Source organism: Streptopelia decaocto (assembly GCF_964273445.1).
Source record: "Streptopelia decaocto genome assembly, chromosome: 3".
In the NCBI taxonomy this organism is placed as follows: Eukaryota; Metazoa; Chordata; class Aves; order Columbiformes; family Columbidae; genus Streptopelia; species Streptopelia decaocto.
Window position 1 is genome coordinate 60,005,177 of NC_138656.1, and position 21,887 is coordinate 60,027,063.

The 21,887-nt window shown below is 41.8% G+C and overlaps 1 protein-coding gene across 3 annotated transcripts in view; it reads left to right on the forward strand.

Moving 5' to 3' along the window:
* NHSL1 (NHS like 1) overlaps positions 1-21,887 on the forward strand; it is a 104,347-nt gene that overhangs the window by 60,764 nt on the left and 21,696 nt on the right. For all 3 annotated transcript variants that reach the window (XM_082048376.1, XM_082048377.1, XM_082048378.1), the window contains exons 3-4: positions 7,943-8,070; positions 18,134-18,326. In XM_082048376.1, coding sequence (XP_081904502.1) covers positions 7,943-8,070; positions 18,134-18,326 — 321 coding nt within the window. The remainder of the gene's footprint in view (positions 1-7,942; positions 8,071-18,133; positions 18,327-21,887) is intronic.

Below are 21,887 nucleotides of genomic sequence, written 5' to 3' on the forward strand. Positions count from 1 at the left end.
GTATTAGAAGGGGGGTGGTTAGTAGGTCCAGAGAAGTTCTCCTCCCCCTCTACTCCGCCCTGGTGAGACCACATCTGGAATATTATGTCCAGTTCTTGGCCCCTCAGTTCAAGAAGGACAGGGAACTGCTGGAGAGAGTCCAGCGCAGAGCAACAAAGATGATTAAGGGAGTGGAGCACCTCCCTTATGAGGAAAGGCTGAGGGAGCTGGGTCTCTTTAGTTTGGAGAAGAGGAGACTGAGGGGTGACCTTATTAATGTTTACACATATATAAAGGGTGAGTGTCATGAGGATGAAGCCAGGCTCTTCTCGGTGACAACCAATGATAGAACAAGGGGTAATGGATTCAAACTGGAACACAAGAGGTTCCACTTAAATTTGGGAAGAAACTTCTTCTCAGTGAGGGTAACAGAACACTGGAACAGGCTGCCCAGGGGGCGTGTGGAGTCTCCTACTCTGGAGACATTCAAAAGCCACTTGGATACATTCCTGTGTAACCTCATCTAAGTGTTCCTGCTCCGGCATGGGGATTGAACTGGATGATCTTTTGAGGTCCCTTCCAATGTCTAACATTCTGTGATTCTGTGAAATACTTTGGGTCACTTTCAGTAAGATTTCTTTGAAGTGTCCATTCAACAGACTTCTCCATCACTGAGTGGGACAACCCTCTGTTTAGGGTTACCTTCATCCTGTGGAGCCCAAGACATCTTTGTTTCTGGGAAACTCCATGAGCATCTGTGTGGCTGGGATTGGCTGCTTATTCAAGAGAGGAAACACACATAATAGTGTTTTAAGAGTCTGATAGACCTTTCTTGTTACTCATCAGATAGGAAGGCCTTGCAGTAAATGATTAGGTTTTGCTGGTGGGCAAAAACTTGCCATTTCATATGGCACTTGTTTGTGGAAGAAGTGTGTTGGGTACCAGCGTTCACTGTCTCCAGTCTCATCTTACATTTTTCTATATGTATTGATAAAAATAAAGACCTAGAAATAGCAGTATAAAATTGCATTTAGGGGGAAGAGAGGGAAATAATAGGGAAGGTAGCTGGATTGGCAAAGGCTGGTATTAGTCAAAGCATCTATATTGAGCTGTTAAGCAGAAGTTTTTTCAGCTGGGCTGCCGTGGTACATCTGTTGCAATTTTTGGCCCATTAAAACCTGAGTCTGAACAAAACAGCGCAGCGGATATATCACAGCTGAAGTTCATGAACTTGCTTTGCAGTCAGCATTGGTTACAGTTCAGTTGTTACACAAGTGCATCATTGCTGTGGCTTTACAACATATTTTAAAGCTTTGATATAGAAGCGTTCCCTGTGATAGTCAAGTTCTGCAGATGATATGGGGATTTATACGTTTAAGGGAAATGGGATTTGATCCAAGCTGCATGAATTTTTGGAGGAATATAGAGTGGTAGAGGCAAGCTATCTACCTCATATTTAGATCCAGGGACAAAAATAGCTGCTGCGTTGGAATTAAATTGAGCTGCTTTTTTTTAAAGTCATATTTAGCATGAAATATTTGTCGCAAACAAGATTGGCTTTGTACAGCTCTGCTTTTATACAGGTTATTTCATCCACACAAAGAGAGCTGTGCATTCTTATCCCCAGTTTACAAATGAGGGATTCATAAAGAGGCACAGAGCGAAAGGCAGTAGTTTCATTTAGCTTTACTAACCAAAGAGACCTTTGAACTAGGGCATCTGTTTTAATTATGGTCCTAGGCATAATCATTCTCAACAAGCTCTTCATCTTGAAAAGTTACCTCCCTGAAGTTCCCCAGTTAACCGTGTAGTCCAGAGTTACGGTGGTCTTAACTACACCTTCCTACAGCACTGCAAGCAGGCGGAGAGGTAGCCATGCCCTTGGAGAGGTCCCAATTTGGGAGATGTCATCAGAGCATCTCAGTCCACACTAGTGTGACCAGTCCCACACAAAACCTACCCGTGGCTGTTAACATTTCAGGTGGGAACTTTTTTGCTTAGTGTTTAGAGCACGCTGCTAGAAAGTTGGAGGTTTAGCCTGTGCTCACCCCATCCTTGAAGAATGTTAATTCCTATATACAAGAAAAATACTTCCTTAACTTCCAGTACTTTATTTTAAGCAACTGTTGGATAAAAAACACATAATCCTTGGAAGAAGAGATGTTGAAATACCTGTTACATTCTGCCTCTCGTGAGGGGGATGCCTGCAGCATTGGACCTGGAGCTGGTTGTTACTCACAGGTCAAGGAGGAGAGTTAAGGCTCCTCAGATTCCCCATTAGTTGGCTTTACCTGCAGGTGCCTCACTATATACCTGTCTGCTGCAGGCAGAGTGTAGATACCCAATTGGACAATTAATTTAGGAGACACATATGTGAAATTTAGATGGTGTCTTGCCTGTCTGTAGGTGTAAAGTTCTTGACCGGATCTAACCTGAAGTGATTTGCTTGGATGCAGCAATGCTGGGTGGGGAATCCAGGTCTTATGACACCCGTGCCTGTCTGTCACCAGCCTACAAGGTCTTAGTTGTCTCAGCTCAACTGGAAAAACAAATTCAAAATGTGCATGTAGTAAATCAAAATGATATGCAGTTATTTTTCAGTTTTGAAACAGAAGGTTCTTCTAAAACAAGAAACAGTGATATATATAGCGATTGTTAAAGAGCACTGTGACCTATAAAGTAATAGGTAATTTTTAAAAGTTTGCTTTCACAAGACAAATATATATTGTACTACAGTCTGTCTGGCTTTAGGTGAAATTTGGAAAAACTACTTCTAAGCTAGTGTTTGTAATTGTGACCTAGGGAAGAAAATGGTTTGTGGGTATTTGCAGAAAAGGGCAGTGGCTGTAATCTTTAAAGATTAAAAAAAGAAAAAATTAAAAAATTCTGACCCCAGGGAGTAGTTTTCAAGTGATACAGTGATATGTGCAGTGAATGGATGAATGTGTTTTAATATACTAGTCAGCATAGTTATTTCTGTGGTTGACAGTTTAGCTGACTGTTGCAGTTAATAGCTTTTCCCTAGTACCAAAAAAAAAAGGAAGAAGAAAAATTCCCACTCTACAAAATACAAGTTACAACATGAAAGGCTCTGCCAAGAAGTCACCCTGACTTTAGCGGAGATAATTTTTCAAGCATGCAGATGCAGCTGTCAGCTTGTTGCTTGTCCCTTCTTGCTGATGAGGAGACAACAGGGGATGGTGCAGAGGGAAGAGAAGTGTGTGCTGGTCTTTCCCCTTTCTCCCTCTGCACCAGGGAGGTTCTGTTTCGGTGACTTTGGGCAGCACATCTGCTCCTCTGGGAAGCTGCTTCTAGTCCGACTGGCATTTTCTCTTCAGGTTTTAGCAAGTGGTCTCAAGTTTCAGGTGCTGTTCTTAGATACAAGGCAAATTTAGATGTTTCAGGGACATTATCTTTCTGTCTTTTATTGCTTGACCCACTGGGTGGGCTGGCTAGTCATGCCAAGCAAATAGTCTCATCTATTTAGATGTCTGAATAACCTTGATGCCAAGTTTCTAAGTTTATACTTGTGAATATCATGGTAGTTTAATTCTTCAGCCAGGGTCTTTACTGGTTACTAATAAATTCTTAGAAATGCAGAAAAGTGGATTTTTTAAATATTAAACTCTTTAATACATGCTTGTGAGAGTGTGTCTGAGGGTGTACGTGTGGATGTGGACAGCTACAGAGCTTAAGGCTTGATCCTGCACTAGTCACGTGAGCAGTGTTTACTTATACGAGTAATCTCGTTAGGGCTAATTTAGTGAGTGATGGCTGCAGGTTCAGGCTGAGGCGTGGAGGGCTGGTCCAGAGCCGTGGCAGAAAGCTGTGGCTCTGAGGTGCTGCTGGGGCCGCACCTTGGGGACACATCCCAGGCTCAGGTGGGATCCAGCCCTGAAAATCACTCAGCACCTGGAGCCTTTCTTCCTCTAGAGAGGTCAGTATGGGGCTCCCCGACCCCAGCAGGTAAAAGAACAGGTTTATGAAGAAGCCCATGAAAAATGACACCTGGTCTTACGCAATTCACTTACCATTAACAAAAAAAAAAAAAAAAGATGGAAAACTTCTGAAAATGACCATGAATCCGTCTCCTTCTGACCAGTTCTGCTGGTGGAGTGATGCACTTTCCTTCATATGATCTTTCAGTATACTGCAGCTAGGTTTGGTGTTAGGAAGCTCTGCAGGTACTAAAGTTGGTTTGAGGGAAGGAGCCAATGCACCCAGTCCTCTCCCAGCAAACCCAGACAAGGTAAATGTTAATCCTGGTTTTCTGCAGTAATACCATGTCAGACGAATTACTGAGGTATCAGCGCTGTGCCTTCTGTTCAGTCGGGTGATTTGGTGCTCAAATTATCATGTAAGAATATGGTTTCAAGTTGTTGGAAAAGCGGTAAATCATGTGAGACTTGCTACTGTGTGTTGCCAGCTCAGGGTCAAAAGCAATTACGTGTGAGTTCCTTGTATAAAATGAAGAGGAGATCTAGGCTGAGAGGCCTCGGGGGTATTTTCATACTCTTGGCCCGACTGCCTGTCACAGGGGCTGTAAGAGTTCATCACAGCAGTGCTGAATTCAGTGCTTGTGGCTCAAAACTCTGGTGCAGAATCGCAGCTGGCTGAGTTGAACCCTCGCTCTTGGCGGGGTGCTGCTGATACCTGTGTGTTCCTCTGCTCATTTAGTGGGAGGGAAGCAAGCAGAGAAGAGTGATGTCCTCACCTGCTGTCAGTGAGAAACACATCCCCAACACGCTTCTCTCTGATGCCAGGATTTAACTAATCCTGTGGTCATGAAATGCTGAGCAGACATGTGAGTGGTTGGGTATTTGGCACCCTCCTGCACGTAATGGTATCAGACATTGACAACTTTTACACATATTTTTGTGTCGTGCATCTCCTGAAACATCATATCTGCCCTGCTCTAATAACTGTGGAAATGATGAGGGGGTTGTTAAAAGTTCTTTGACCACATTTCCAACGCGCTTTCTTCATGCTTAACTAAAACGACCCTGTGAACAGCAAAACTCAACCTCAGGCAAAATTTCCTTCTCTAGGAAAGTTTTAACTTTTACCACAGGAGTGGGGATAAATCATATTCTAATGTGATCTGACTCCAGTCATTTATAGAGAAACATTTATGATACAGAAGAGGTTTTGAAATTCATTGTATCTCTAGCATAGAATTAAGACAAGGACTAATGTCTGGTTTTACCTAGCCAGGAAAGCACTTGCAGGGCAGCAAATGATGACGAGCAGCACCCCAGTGCACTCAGCCCCAGCAGCAGTTGCGGGATGAAGGGGAGGTATTTCCAGCATTTATGCCATGGCATGACCCAGTGCGGCCCAAGGCAGTGCCAACATCCTGGTCCTCCCAGGCAAACAGCCAGTTTTGGTGTAAACAAAACCGGTTCTTCTGGAGCACAATAGTATTCTTGCACGGTTCAGATCAGAAAAATGCAAGATTATGACCATGAGCTTGGTCTGCATGTGCTGCAGAATTGAACTAGCAGGGCCATCCTCAGGAACAGGTGTTTGTGTCCCGCTTGATGTGGTCTCCTGGGGTTTGCCCTGGCTGTTCTTAGGCAGAAATATGGAAAGGCTGTACAAGGTTTTGTATGTTGGGTAATGTGGGTAATGGCAGCCCTTCCGCTGTGTCCTCCCAAAAGTATGTGTGTCCCCGTCTCAGCTAGCACTAATGTATTGTCATATTCTTAAAACAGAAGATTTTTAATAACTAGAACTGGCTTATCCTGCAATAGCTTCCGGTGTTACATGGATCGTGTCTTGTGGACAAACAGAGGTTGTAAGCTTGATAAACTGCCATTTTTTTTATTGTCAGTCCACTTGTTGAACTTGCAGGGGACTTGAGACTTTCAGTGTTGATGTTCTTAAGTTTTTGGAGCTCTTCTGCACTTCATGAAGTGCATTATTCATCTCCTTGGTTAGGAGAATAAATAAGATCAAGCAGTTAATATCAAAGGGTGCATCTATCATGGTCCATAAGAGCCTGTCACCTTTGGGGTGTGCTGTGGTATCTGATGTCCAGCAGTCACAGAAATGGACAGCCAGGACCCTGGTCCTTATCTCAAGAATAATCCTATGTACCCTTTATGTTGTATTTGTGTTTGTTTGTGGTGATTAGCACTGATCTGCAGCTAAAACTTGTAGTGTCTAAGTTGACAACTTTGTGTGTTAACCCACGCCACAAGTCGATGCAAGTCCTTGCGCTTCAGCCTGCTTATCGCTGCTGATTTGTAGCTCAAACCAATAAACAGCCCATCAGCGTGTTCACGTTTTTGAGTGTTACGTGCTTGATCTGGCTGGATGCAGTGCTGGATTTGGAAGGGTGGTGGAGGAAGTTGTTTCACTGTGGTTGCTGGCAGTCATTTTTCACCACTCCCCCCCTCCCATCTCCTAAAATGCAGCAGCTGTTTGCCAGATGTGTGCAGTGCCCGCATGCTCAGAGGTGCAAAACAGGTAAATGGGGTTGTCGACCCTCTGTTCCTGAGGTATAGCAATTGGTGTGGATCTCCAAACCCACCGCAGCACCCTTGGTCTTTGAACTGAGACAGAAGTGACAGGTTCGCACCATACTGCCCTTTTTTGACCCAGTATAGAAACATATGGTAGGCCAGGACGTATGTCTGGCTCTGATGGAAATGGCGAGTTGTCACACTGTGAGCTTGCGTTCTCCATGTGCATGTGCAGATACAGGGGAGTCCACACTGATTAAATCCTCACAGAGCTCTAGGTCAGTTAACCCTCCAGGCCTCAGTCTCAGGGTCATCTGCCTATAGCAGAGGAAACTTAACGCTGGAGTTGCAAGTTGTAACTCCACTTAACCATGTGCCAGGCAAAAGCCTCTCTAAAACCTTGCCCTCAATATAAACATTACATGTTCTCCATTTTAAGGGGTATTAAAGACATCAAGATAACGAGACATAATACAATCACAGAAAAACTTTCTCCAATAAGTGATGAAAAAAAGTGCTTTCTGTCATGATAATGCCTGTGTATTGTGCAGAAACTTCAGTTCTTTAGAGAGAAATGTACAAAACACTTAATTTTAGTTTTGCTTTCCTCATCTTTCCACAGATTCAGATATCTTTCTCTGGAAATGTAACGTTAACAGTTTGACTGGGCTCTGATGGGTCTGGTTGCTGCATTTTGAACATTTAATTTTTCCTTATGCTCTGGCGTCTGTTGTTCTGTAGCACAATCACACTGAATATCAATTAGGAGGCGGGAAGATGATTGTGGAAAACTTGGGTGGAGGGGATGCGATACTGACTGGGATTTTGGCCATTGTGAGTGAGGGTGCATGTTTTCTCTGAATTCCTTCTGAACTTTGAATACTCCTCAGTATTAAGCCTCACATGCTCTGCAGTGACATGATATTTTGAGATGCCCAGGGTTTGCATTCCTCTCTCCGAAACGACAATAAATGGTCTCTTCCACAGGCAGGAAGACAGGACAAGTGGTCAGTGCCAAAGTTATATAGCAGATGGTGCTTGAGTTGCGAGCAACTTCATCGTTTCATGTGTAAGGCACATAATGGATGTCTACCGGCCTGGCAAATGAGACCCCTGGTGTTACTCACATGCTTCCATTTCCCATCCTGCAAGATGCTGCCATCTGTCAAGACACTGAGCCAGGCCTCACTCAAATAAATAAATAAATAAATAAATAATATTCCCCTTCTTTCCAAAGCTCTTGCCATCCCCTGCGACAGATAAAAGCCATGTGTATATACACGCTATGTGTGGGCATATGTATATGATATATGTGAAGGAGGAGGAAGTATAGATACAAATATGAGGAATGCACTTTTGAGTTCTGGTCTTTGGATAGACGGTGCTAATGCATGGTAAAATATTCTGTATTTTTTGTAAGTGCCATTGTACATGAAGTGTAAACAGTAATGGCTCTTGTCATGAATTAATCTTCTCTTTTCTCTGTCTTTCGGCAGAGTGTGACAAGCTGCGGCGGGATGGCTACCGGAGCTCACAATATTACTCACAGGGCCCCACCTTCTCCTCGTCCTCCAGCGCAGTCTCTGGAAGTTACCAGGATGATTATGAAGAAATTGAACAAAAGGTAATGGTAGGGGGGCAGAGTGCTTTAAAGGGTACATGCCTGGTGTGGTTTAATGGCCTGTCATAACATTGTTCAAGTAAGGTAGGGTTTTTAGAAGATCATAAGGATGCATATTCCTTTGAATTACAGGGATGTTAGATAATCTGACTTCCACAGTCTCTTAAAAATCCCAGTTCTACCCATGCATTTATATAAAGTCCCACTGGCACAATAAAGGTGTGAAAGCCAGGAGGAGTTACTTAATGTTCAGGAGGCAAGACCCTAAGCAAGGGTAGCTGTTCTGAGTCTGTTAAATGTTTACATTCTAGTAGCATGAAGAGCTGTTACCCAGCCATCAGCGTACTCCCATTGTAACAGCTACCTGTGCACACTTTGAATTGCTAATACAGGCAGTTATGCAGTTTCATTAGGTAGAGGCTTTGTCCCAGTGCATCACAACTGTTTGCATAGAGGCATCCAGAAGAATAAAAGATAACCCACTCTCAGCTTTCTTTCAGTTTGCTTCATGGTTTTCCTGTTTACATGCCTACATCTCAACTTCATGTATGCTTAGCTTAGAATCTAGAAATTAATTAAACAAATAAAGCAAAGGGACAGTTGAGCACAAGTCCTAAGAAAGCTGTGAGGACGTATTGTTATATACATCAATTTATATACGTTTCAATTAAAGAACTAGTAAGTTGCATTAATGTTCTAAAGAACAAAAGAAATTTTGTTCCCCTGCCCTCTCCTCACGCTGTTGTGCCTGTGAGCTCTGAAGGAGAATTTGTGGCCGACTTCATTGCTGTGGGCTAAGACATTAGTGCTGGTGGGCAGCAAGATGTCCAAACCTGAGATGCTGGAGCTCCTGGGATTTTCAAGACAGCTACTCCAGAATACTTTGCCACAAATGGTTACTTAGAGAGTGAGAGGATATCCTTGATTGTGACGCAGTCTGATTTCTTTTAATAATTACTAATGTGCTTCTGTAGCATGGACCAAAAACTCTGTCTCTATACAAAGTGTGCAAATCCCAAGAACTCACTTCAGAGGGTACAGTGTTTTCAGTTCTGTACTCTGTGGCTTTAAATCACATAATAAAAGGTGTTGTGCAGTATGTACAGGCTCTCATCCAGGTGGTGATTACATTATCCATGTATTGGCACAGAACATTAGAGCATCTTGTTTAGCTGTGTGTGGTGTGTACTGACAGTGAGCAGATAATGTAAAGCACATTCATACTGTGGAATGCATTACAATGATAATTTGCAAAACCCTACTGAAATCAGTGGAATTATGATTTCCACTGGGGAAAGTATTAACACGTTGTTTTTTGCTATTAGTGTACTGCATATATATGCATACATATATGTTATCAACTTGTCTTAGCCAGTGCTGTGCAGCAGACAACCATCTGCACATGTGAAACTAATGTAACATTTAATAAATATAAATACACTTCTTTTTTTAACAATTTGAATTAGAGCATATAAGCATGGGTGAGGCCTCTTAGAGGTCTTAGGCCTGTCATTCTTATCTTGGTTATGTTTTTTCTGGAGTGTTACTATAAGATGTTACTTAAAATTACTATGTATTCTGAAAAAAAATAATGCAATTAATTATGCTTCAAGTATAGAATAGCACTCCCATTTCAAATCGGAATAGTTTCCTTTAAGTGTTTTTAGCTGAAAGGATGATTCAGAGCTGTGGAGAAAGATAGTTGTCAAATTGACAGTCTTGGATGTTACTGATTATCTCAAAACATTAACCTTAACCCTGCCACTCTTATTTGCAGCTTAGAAAGACCTTAATCCCTTGTATAAGGTAGTGTGGTTCTCCCTTCATGTTATACAACTTAGTGTTTTGTGGGGTCATTTGACCAGCATATTTGTTTAATTGTTTTTTTTTGTAGTGACCTAAAATTTTACTCTTTTTTAGATGAACACTTACCACAACAGATCTCTGAACTTGAATTATAATCCCACTGATAAAGTGCTGAGTAATTCTAATAAATCTTATGCCTTGAGCAAGTCATATTTCAGCTGTCAGAAGAATTCTTCAGTGACAGTATGGAACTGGGGTCACCAAAATCCCGTGATTAAAAACGTGAACTCCTCACTACCAGATGAAAGCTTTGTAGCTTTGTTGTCTATTCAAAGAAAAAAACCCAACATTTAAATTCTGTACGTGCAGTACTTAGTAGTTGAAACTTGAGAAGAGCAGAATAATGATAGATGGATGAATAGCTATTTACTCTTCGGAAATTTGCTTCCAAGTTGGCATAATCGCCAACTTGCAGAAAAACAATGTTTTGCTGCATGGTGATTTCACAAAGGAAACCATCTTTCCCTGCTCTTTTTAATCTGCTTTAAAAAAAAAGTAGCCAGATAGTCCACTTGTCTGTCTACACCAAGGCGATGTGAAGCCATGGGTAGGTGATGGCGAGAGGAGACCTCCACAAACGTTCTCATGTTTTCTGGAGGTGTCTGTCACCGGTGGGTGTTATTCATACCACAAAACACATGGTTCAGCATGAGCCTTAGGAAATGTCTGAGGTACGAAGAACATTTGCTGTTCTGAAGGAAAACTGCTAGGAAGAAGGAGGCAAGTTAGATCAACTCAGAAACAAGTAAACAAAATTAGAAAACACAGAAAGCTGAGGTCTCTGAGTAGTAGTTGATATGAAGTTTTTGGAACCACCCTTTAACTCTTAACATTGATTCTTACAGGTTACATTAACGGAGCACAGACCAAGCTCCACTGTAGTACTGATCCTAATTGAGTTTGTTGGAGATTAAATTGGTTTATCTGGATTTTACACTTCAGTACTGTGACCACCGTCCTCCTTGCTTGTCTATTACGTACCCCTGTTGGTTGTACATCTTGGGAGCTATTCCTGTCCTTCAGTATTGCTCAAAGATATATTGAGATGTCATTTTCAAACTTTGCTTCCCCTTATATTCTGAAACGTGTACGTTGTGTATATTAAATGTATTTGTCTTCTGTGTGTTTTTCATTCTTTTTTCTTTCCTTTTTTATCACTCATTCTCTTTGTTTCTTTTTGTCTCGCTCAACAGTCTAGTCTGTTAGACTGCATCTCTCAGTCTTGCATTAGCGCCTGCTGTAACTTGGTTCCCTGGAGCAACAAGGTACCTTGCCCACGAGTGGGACCATCCAGCTGCCCTGTCTGCAGCTTGATGTTACTTGTAGCATTTAGCATATGTGCAAACTTATCCTGCTCTTAGCCTTCAGTCATTATCTGCTTCTGTTTTCTGGTTAAAAAAAACAAAGGAAAAAAAAAACACCTACTCAACAGAGGAATGTCACGCCAGGTTTGTTTCTTTTATTTTTCCTCATTATGCTTTTTGTCTATTAACATTAGCATTCTTTGAAACACCTCCTCCAATGAAAAATGTCTTTTATTTAATTGGATGCTTCATTGGGTTTTAATTAGCCAAGAACACACTTTACTAATTTGGAGTAACTTTTTTTTTTTAATTATGAATGTGAGTTACAGAGAGTACTGGCTCTCAGGCATGCACTATATCATGTCTTTATTTCATCTGTAAAAATGTTTGTATGGCAAAAAGTCATGGTATTTTTCCCCAGGTGCTGTCATTTGGTTTATGAACTTTGCCTTGAGACAGTCTGTTAAGCCTCAGGTGCAAAAACATTTCTTTTGTTTATTCATGAGTAAAAAAAAAAAGTATGGTTTTGCCACTGTACTCAGCCAAATTCTTACTTGTCCCTTCAATACCTGCAAGAGACTGTTCAGTATCTTAAATGGAAACAAATGCGTTAACTGTATTGACTTGAGGAGGCCTAATTCAAAATTCTGCTCAGTGTTAAGAGGGTCTGAGTAAATTGGGCATTCCCGTGTGGGGGTGGGAACGCTGAGATCCTTGAGGCTCTGGCAGAACTAGAGGTCTTGCTGGGTGGTGGTGCCCTCAGCTGGCCTCCCTGCCCCTCTGCTGCGGCTGCATGGGGCTGCTCTTGCCAGCAGCGCATGTAGTTTATACTGCTTCGCTTTTTTTTGAAAATGCTGCTCAGTTTACTGGGTTGAAACAGCAGGTCAAAGCATAAAATGTCAAAGCATGAGGAAGTGAGTATAGAAACAACTTGACCAAACAAATGAGGGTAATTCTTCACTCACCACATACTCACACTGTGCAATTCCTGCAAGAATTGTGGATGCTGAAATTTTACATGAGTTCAGAAAGCAACTGGGTAAAATCTTGGCAGGATGAGGACTCCATCCAGTGCTGAGAAAATATTCAGGGGAAGGTATCCACTGTATGCATCCTCTGATTTAATTTCACCTGTATGTCATTGATGGGCCTTTATCATAAAGCAGATACCAGGTAGCCTTTTAAAGCTCTGATCTGATGGAGTGCGGCTCTTCTCATATTTTTAATCCCATTGCAACAGAGTAGAGGAACAAGTAAGGAACATTTCTGCAGCACTGATTAAGGTGATAACTTGCTTGATGTTCAGTAATTTCTGTCAACAACAAAAAAAAATAATCCCTTCCTTACTGAGACAGTGAAGGCTATGAAGTGAAGGATTTAGTAGGATAACAAAGTAGGCTAATGCAACTGAAGGTCTCTGTGTAGAAGTAATAAAAAGGGAATACGCTGTGAAAAAATGGGGAACTAGACTTGGGGACCTTGGTCTGGAGGGCACCAAATAGAACAAGACATTAATAATTCGACTTGAGTGTAATCTTATGTAAATTTGCAATGTGACAGTGTCCCATAGCACAGTATGAAACCCCGCAGGTTGAAGCAGGCACATAAAGTGGCATTCTCAGTTGATCAAGACAAGAAGCTAAAAGTTTGGGAGGGTTTTGTTTGTTTGTTTTTCTCTGTTATTATTTGTCTTGATTCCTTTGCATTGGGTAAAAGGGCATGTGGGGCCATCCAACCTAGTAAAAGGCTGGAGAAGAAATAGGATCTTGACAAATAGTAATAGACAGCTGAACTGGTATGGTTCCTGTCCACAATGCTGATTTTTTTTTTTTTTTTTCCTCAATTTTATTTTCTGGAGAAATTACAATTTTAGATATGATTGCAATAGGCCATGAGGTGAAAGACATGACAAGAAGGTTGAAGTTCATTTGCTGAAAGGTAAAATGTGTATGGATTGAACTTTCCTTCTGGAGGTCCTGTATTTTTTCAAACATTGTAGTATAAACCCCTGGAATATAAAAAGAATAAGAATGAACAGGGTATTTAGGCAGGGCGTGTGGCAAGATACACAGCATATACTCACTTGTCATCTGAGACCTCTCAAATAATATGAATGTGCTGAGATAGTGAAACCCTTTTGTTGTATCTCAGCAACTAAGTAGGCTGGGGGACAATATGTCAACAAGGCAACAGCAAGGCTCTGGCTTCTTAAGCCATATAGCTTGTCTATAGTGTATTTATAGGCCATTTCTTTCCTGGATCCTCATTTCAACTCCCATTTGAAAGTTCATGCGTTGTCCCCCCCTAATGCATTTTCATGGAAACACTGCAAGGTCCAAGGGTGTTGATTTCACATCCCATCTTTCCCTCTTCCCGGGTCCCTTAAAAAGGACGAATTCCAGCAAATTTTCCCGAGGAGATGAGTCTAACATCCCGTTGCACAGAAATTTGGCCATTTAGGTCTAGCAATAAAGTTATTATGAAACAGAGATGCTTTAAAAATGCAGTGCTTTCTATTCCATTATAAACATAGTGTTTATGGTCTGCCTTGCTTAGCAGATAACATAATCTCTAAGTACTGCCTAGTGCAGTTCTGTCTCTTATACAACAGACCATACTTGAGAAGACATTCCTGTTATACAGCAGAAATTCATTGTTGTTTTGTAAATCTGGGAATGTTTGCTAAAAAAATGTATATTCCTATTTTCATCCCAATTAGACATAATTTCTGTGTGAAGAAAGCTGAAAGATGACCTGCTGTCTTCCTTCCTCTGTGTGCAATAAAGCTGTGTACGGCTTTGTTATGCCCTTTAAAAGTATCTTCACATCAAAAACCCAAGTAAACATACCACGATCATTGAGAGCACTTTGGAAGAAAGAATATAAGAAGAGACAGTCATGGTCATCCAGCAACAACAGAAAGTGTCCCTGCAGATGAAGTGTGAACATTTCTTCCTACACTCAAAACTGCCCGCAACTCTTTTACTGGATTATTTTGTAGATGCCCACACCACTGTCCTATGGCAGAAAATCACTCTGACACAGGGCTTTGACCTCAACTGCACAATTGGGTTTTCAGTTGCTTTTCATTTGTTACATGCTCCCTGGGCTGATTCGTTTCAATCTGTTTTCCTCCCTTTGTCCCTCGTTTTGTCAACTTTTAATTCTGCAAAATTTGTGATTGCTGCCTCACTTTTTTTTTTTTTTAAAATTAGGATTCCCTTCTAATAAATGCTTCAGTTCTTCAGTTTTTCTGTCTGTTTATATACTGTAACAGAAGAAGGGTTCTGTTTGGTTTGGGTAATTTCCCTGGAAAGGAAGGGTGGCTTTGTAACCAATATCTCTGTCACTTGACATATTGGAGTAGCCCCTGGTGACTGTTCTATGACAGCTGAGACCTGGCACTGCCGTACAGTCTGAATGTGACAGATATTGATGTTGACAGTGTCAACCAAGCAGAGTATCCCAAGGTCACTGGAGCTCATCCTCACCCCACACAAACTGCAAAACTAGGCTTGAAGCGTGCCTTGATTCAGGCAGAGAAAAGCTCTTTGTAGAAGGGGGAAAACGATGTTTCTCTGCCTCAGTCTCTGATTACTCCTTTAAATGCACACACACGTGCCTGCTGTATCACTGGGCTGTCACCCCTGTGTCATGGTCCCTACAAATCCTTTCTCTTCTCTCATCTGTTTTTAAACCTGATTGGGGGGAAGCATGGCCTAGAGGCAGCTTTGCCTTCTGCAGTGGTACTTCTCTCCCAAATTGCTTAAGTTAATGAAAGTTTTTATACATTCGAGTGATTTGTGGTGGGAAGGTGCTTGTGTATAGGTGCGTATAAGTATGTGTGCATGCACTGTATATCTGTATAAACAGTGTATGTACATGTACCCATAAAAAGATAAATGTTCACATTATGTTTTTGTTGACCCTGGTTGGATGCCAGGTACCCACAAAAGCCACTCTGTTGCCCCCTTCCTTGGCTGGACAGAGGAGAGAAAATATAATGAAAGGCTCGTGGATCAAGATAAGGACAGGGAGATCTGTCAGTCATTAATGTCATGAGTAAAAGAGACTTGACTTGGGGAAATTAATTTCATTTATTGTCAGCCAAATTAGGCTAGAGTAATAAAACCAAATCTTAAAACATCTTTTCCCTACCCCTCCCTTCTTCTCAAGCTCAACTTCACTCCTAAATTCTCCACCTTCTCCCCCTGAGTGGCGCAGGGGGACAAGGAGTGGGGGTTGCAGTCTCATCTCACGTGTTGTCTATGGTGCTCCTTCCTCCTTACAGTCTTCCCTGCTCCAGTGTGGGGTCCCTCCATGAACTTCTCCAACATGAGTCCTTTGCACAGGCTGCAGTTCTTCAGCATGGTTTCCCTACGGGGTCCTAAGTCCAGCCAGAAAACCTGCTCCATGCTGGGCTCCTCTCTCCATGGGGGCACAGGTCATGCCAGGAGCCTGCTCCAGCAGGGGGTTCACAGCCTCTTTTGGGCATTCACCTGCTCTGGTGTGGGGTCCTCTCCAGTCTGCAGGTAGATCTCTGCTCCACCGTGAACCTCCCTGGGCTGCCAGAGGACAGCTGGCCTCCCCATGGCTGCACCGTGCACGGGCTGCAGAGAACTCTCCGCTCCAGAACCTGGAACACCTCCTGCCCTCCTTCTTCACTGACCTGGGTGTCTGCAGTTGTCTGTCTCACATATTCTCACTCCTCTCTCCTGACTGCAGCTGGTGTTGTGCGGGCTTTTTCTGTGTTATCTCAGAGGCGCTACCACCATCGCTGATGGGCTTGGCCTTGGACAGCGGTGGGTCCATCTTGGAGCCATCTGGCATTGGCTCTGTCAGACATGGGGGAAGCTCTGGCAGCTTCTCAGAGGAGCCACCTCTCTACCCCCTCCCCCCCACTACCAAAACCTTGCCATGCAAACCCAATACAATTTTTATAGAAGTGGTTTTGGAGCCTTTTAAAAACAATGCAGGACTGACAAAATATTGGTATCCTTCAGGAAGCTTGCATTGAAAGAATCACTGGGGCTTTCACAGCACTGAGCCATTTCCTACAGAGCAGCATCTATCCCCTCCGCAGCCTCCCTGCTAAAGAAATGTAAGACTGACAGAAATGGATTATTTCCTCAAAGAAGTGTGCTTCCAAACCTCAGCATGATATTAGTAATAATTTTGTTGCCAGAATTTCTTTTTTATTATTATTACCTGAAGATTGTTTCACATTTTGCCTGGAAGTTGCTTTTATTTTTATTAAATAAAATGTTGGGCCCTGTCCTAAAGGATGTAGAGCCAAAGCATAACAGAATAAATAAATGGTTATTTATTTATAAACAGTGGGAACTCCTCATGGTAACAGGAAGAAAATTAAAATCAGAAACGATAAACAGTGGTTGCGGCACAGTGTCTGGGCATGTCTTTTGTACAGCACTCAACTTCAAGAGAAAACAGATCGCTTACACTGAAAGCGTATAATAATAATTTTAAAAATCCATCTGTTACAATAGCTCTGATGTTTCTTTCCATGCCTGTGTACAGCAGTGAGGGAGCAACTACTGGGAGAATCGGTGAACTGGTACTGCCAGCCCCTATTTTGGGTAGTGGTCTGCTTTCCAAAGGGGGAGAGGGCTGTATCTCTGGTCTGGTGGCACAGGGGGAGGTCCATGGTGTCAGGCAGCCCAAGCAAACACCCCAGGAGTCCCGAGGCTGCAGAGAAATCTCTGCTCATGCTGGAGCCTCTACACAGCTCTTCTTCCCTGTTTTTCTTCTCCTTTTTTTTTCTTTCCTTCATTTTTCCTGAGAGTCAGAGGTTGGTTTTCCTCCAGGTCTTTCTTCCTCTCCTGCTTCTGTGATTCTCCAGGGTGCCTTGCTGGCAGGAGTGGGGAAGAGAGAGCTGCTTCTCCTGGTTTTGCCTGGAGCTTGTGACCACCTGCTATTAATAGAAGCCCTAGTGATGTCTTCTGTGTGCCCCAAGCCTGCCTGTCCTCAGGGTTTGCTGTGGACTGGTACTGTCCTATCAGTAAAAAGCTGCGTTATGTCTTTCTATGCCATTACTGGCATGCAAGTGAAGACCTTGTAATGAAGACAAATTTGCTCCCTGAAAGTAAATGGCTATTTTGTCTTGTAACTTTGGTGGAAGGATTTGCACAAGCTGTTGCAACCTCTTTGCTGGTGCAGAAAGTTTTTTGTTTCATTGTTTGGGGTTTTTTTGTTTTGTTTTTTAAGTGGCACACCCACCATGGAGGTGAAATCTGCCACTTTGGTAAGGAATGACTTTTTAAATGATCATTCGATGACTACTGTACATTAACTGCTTCATCCTTAAAAATTAGGCAAAATGAACCCCTTGACCGTGGCATGAATTTGTCCCAAGGCCAAAGGAAAGTTACTCTTGCTACCCCACTGACCCGTGGCTGATGGATTTGTAGAGTGCATCAGCTGGTTCTTTTACTGAGCTCTCCCAAAATCTCTCTTCGTAATAGGCTTCTTGCTGAGACCTTACACATCCTTGCAACCTAGTGCAGCTGGAGCAAAGCAGTGCTCAGTTCTCATCTTCCTAATAGGGCACTGGAGGGGTTAATCACTCTAGGGATAAGATCAATGTGTAAGATAATTAGTAACTGTCCTTTGCTCTGCTCAAGACCACTCTTTTCTTTCTTATTGGTTTATATTCCTTAGACTGGTCAGATGTCCTAGATAAATACAATCCAGGTGTTTTGTTTTGCGTAGTTTGTGGTGTGGTTGTTTTTGTTTTTAATATATAGGTCAAAGTGTGACATTGGTGAGAGTGTATTTTGCTCCACAAGCAATCGTACTGGCTGCAGGGGCAATAACTTAGTAATACCTTTTTTTTTTAGGTAGTAAACTTACATTGTTTCATGTATTTCTGTTTGTAGTGTCCCGTCTCTTCCCCAGAAGAAGAAAAGCTTATTACCATCAAAAGGCCTAAAACTCCAGTTCCAAATGAGTTATCGGATATCAACACCCAAACCAACTGGACCAAGTCACTCCCACTGCCAACACCAGAAGAGAAAATGCGACAACAAGCACAGGCAGTCCAAACAGATGTGGTTCCTATTAATGTGACTGGTAGGCTTTTAATTTCAGTAATTGCATTACACTGATGAGGGAGGGAAGGGATAAAAGGGGTTCTACACAGCTGTATAGTATTTTGACACTGATATATTTGATGCATGAATTTTGAATTACTTATTGCACAGTGTTTTGTGTTTAATAGTCCATCTCTAACTTAATGAGAAAACCTCAGAATCCCTCGAAATTATCATTAGTGAAGACAGTCTACAATGTTGACTTGAAGTGGCATTAGGCATTCATGTAATACAAGAAGAGGGTAGATGAATAGCAGTGTTTTGCTATAGACCGCACTGAAGATATGTAATGGAAAATCATGTTTCATGCAATGCTAATGATATTCCAGGATTTTCTTCTAGGAGTTTTATGTAAGGGAGGTAATCGGGGACTTCAGTATTCCCAAGACTAAATGTTACAAAATTAAAGGAAAAGAACTCCAGGGTCTTATTTATATCAGCAACAAGAGGTTTAGGTGTCAAGGAGAGTAGGGTAAGAACAGCAAAAGTTAATGGGGCTACATCTTTGAGCAAGATCTGTGGTAAGACATTCCACTTATGTGACAATAGTCCATGTTTTCGTGTTATGAACCGTGTATTAACACTTCATTTTGAAAGTGCTTTTTGGCTTTACAGGTGCAGAGCTCCCGCTTTGTGGAAGTTAAATTATGTTAAAGCCGAATGCTGAATAGATACTTTGTTGTGTGTAAACAGAATTTCTGCAAAAGATCAAATTATCTCTTCAATTTAATAATCCTTCTTTTTCTGCACAATATCGAGATTGTCTGTTATTAGTTCATTAAAATAACTGACCGTTTGCCTGCCAAAACCAGGATGATATTCAATATCCAATTTATTTCAAACGCCATATGGCGCTCTCTGGCTCCATGCTCCCTCTTACAATCAATAGCTTGCAATATTTGGTTTTGTTTTGAAAGTAAATTAGTTGTTCCCTTTCCCAGTGTGGCTACCAATAATTTTTTCACGTGTATTGTTATAAACTAGTATTTTAAATAACACCATTTAATAGTATTTAGATAGTGTAGGAGCCGCACTTCTGTGACAAACATCAAAGAGCTCTGAGAAATCAACAAGACATGTTTCCTTAAATAAACAGCAGAAAATGTTTGAAATAAATAATGTGAAAACAACAGAAAATGAGGAACACTCTAGGTCTGGATAATTAATAGAAGGAAAACAAGTGTAATGCTGAAACGTTACTAGGCCAGTTGGCATTATGTAGGGAATGTAGGATGCAGGTGCAGAGAGCCGAGTTATTGGAACAATGGATAATCTGACATAACCGATAAGATTGAGCAGGGCTTAGATATTGCAACAGCAGTAACAGGGTGTACTTAAAGAGTAATCTGCTGTTCAATTTAATGACCATGGGTACTGAAAGTGTATGGGGGAAGTAAACAGATGGAAAGCAAAATAAAGTAAAAGAGATCAAATAACCCTCACAAATTTAATTCTGTGTCACTGGGAGCATGACCGTGTTTGCATAAATTACACGTGTGACTTCAACCAGAATACTTTGACTGATGTAGGAAACCTTCTCAGCTTTTCTGATAAAAATGGACATACTACACCTCACCTTTCTGGAGTGTGCTGTTGAGCACTTATTCCCTTACAAACAGGGATAGAAAGGGAGGGCAGTAAAGGAAAACTGCTGTTGCAGTAGGCACACTAGTCTCTGGGATCCACCGTTCCCTTTCCCTTGGAATAATTATATTGCTACTGTGAAAGTAACAGACTAGGAGCCACACACCAAAAGAAGCTGCTGTCCTTGTTCCTCTTTAAAAAGTCACGATCTGCTCCCCTCCTCTGCCCTCCCACACGCCCAGTGATTTTATTTTGTGAAGCTCCTTATGTTGCTGCACAAGGCAGGAAAAAACGATGAAAAATTCTGTGCTGTTTGTTCAACGTACCATGGAACAAACCATTGATGGTTTTTGTTTTGATTTGGCTTGTTCCTTCGCTTGCTCTTTTTCTCACTCTCCCAGAAGTGAGGTCGAAAAACTTCCATTTTATTGCTCCTGGCATTAAATAAAAGGTTAACCTCTGAAGAGGCTGCTGGCGATTGCCAGCGTTTTCAGCAGTGCATTAGTAATGATTTGGCTACAATGGCCTCTCACGTGGCTGTGCAATAAGTGCTCCATGAGTTCAGCTTTCAGGGCTCTTCAGTGAACAGATTGCAACTAATACAGTCGTAGTAAAAATCTGTTGGGTAGCCTGAAGGTGCAGGGGCATTGCATTAGGCTGACAAGCTGCTGACTAAACATCCAGATTTGGAAGCAGATTCAGTCTTAGGGGGTGCCTGGGCTGAGCTTATTCTGGCCTGGAAGGGGTTGGGCTGAATTTTCAGTGGTGGCCGGTCTTTGCTTTCATATATCCTGGGGTTTAAAAGATGTATAATGGTGTCTGCTCTCCTGGGTTTTCCGGAACTAACTTTCTTTCCAGATAGAGGAGTCTGGTGATGGTGGAGGTGATCAGCACCAGGCTGGATCCTGCAAAACATTTAAGCATTTGCTTGAGTCTGCCTTGACTGACTCTAGTGAGATTTAAGCACACACTTAAATATTTTCAATGAATCCAAGGAAACTGAGTAAACTGCATGAGGGAAAACTGAGTAAAATGTATAAGGAATGCCTAAATGATTTGTTACAAACCTGTAACAGAAGGAGAAAAGTATCCTTAAATCTGCAAAATATGTTTTAATGTTAACATCAATATTTATTAAAAGAAAAAAAAAAGGTGACAATGAAGGAGGACAGAAAGAATGAGATGTTCTGATTTTGCTTATTGGAATTCATTGAAGCTGCTACTTTGAAATTCTTAAATTTGCACAGTGGCTTTGAAAAAGCCTTTGTGTATGAAAAGCCATGGAGGATGGATTGGTTGAGTTAGCTCTTAGGTAGCTCAAGGGAAGAAGTTACTGTGGGTCAGCTGACACAGTGACATTTCCCCATGGTCACACTGTTTGTGCTGTCTGAGGCTTCATGTAAAAGACTCTTTCCTTGTTTGTACCTTCCACTTACCATTTACATTTTATTGCAGGGCATTTAAAGCTGTATTTTAATTTCCTTGCAAGTCACCATCTCAGGCATAATTGTTGGGCTTTGAATGGATAAAGATACGTTCAGAGATGCAAAACTTTCTCCTTCAAATTCTTTGGATTTATTAGAATGTGACTAGAATTATTATTACTATCCTCCATGGCAGGATTACCGAAGGACTCCATAAGGATCCTAATGTTCTAACAGTGGTGATGCTCCAAACAGTAGATAGTCTGTCTCAGTGTTTCAGGGATTCTACTAAGCTGGTGGGATCCATAGCTCTAAATTTTATAGATCCCAAGGGCTTCCTCCTCCCTTAATCTGCCCTGACTTCAGTCATTCCAAAACTTGGGTGAAACTGGCACTTTTTTGTAGCAGGAAGGATTCTGCTTAGCACAAGTGCCGCTCACGGCAGCACAAGGCTTCGGTCAAAAAGAGTCAGTCTCTTTATGCTTATAAGACAGTGAATGAAACTGCTACATTTTTTCCTTGCATTTTCACAA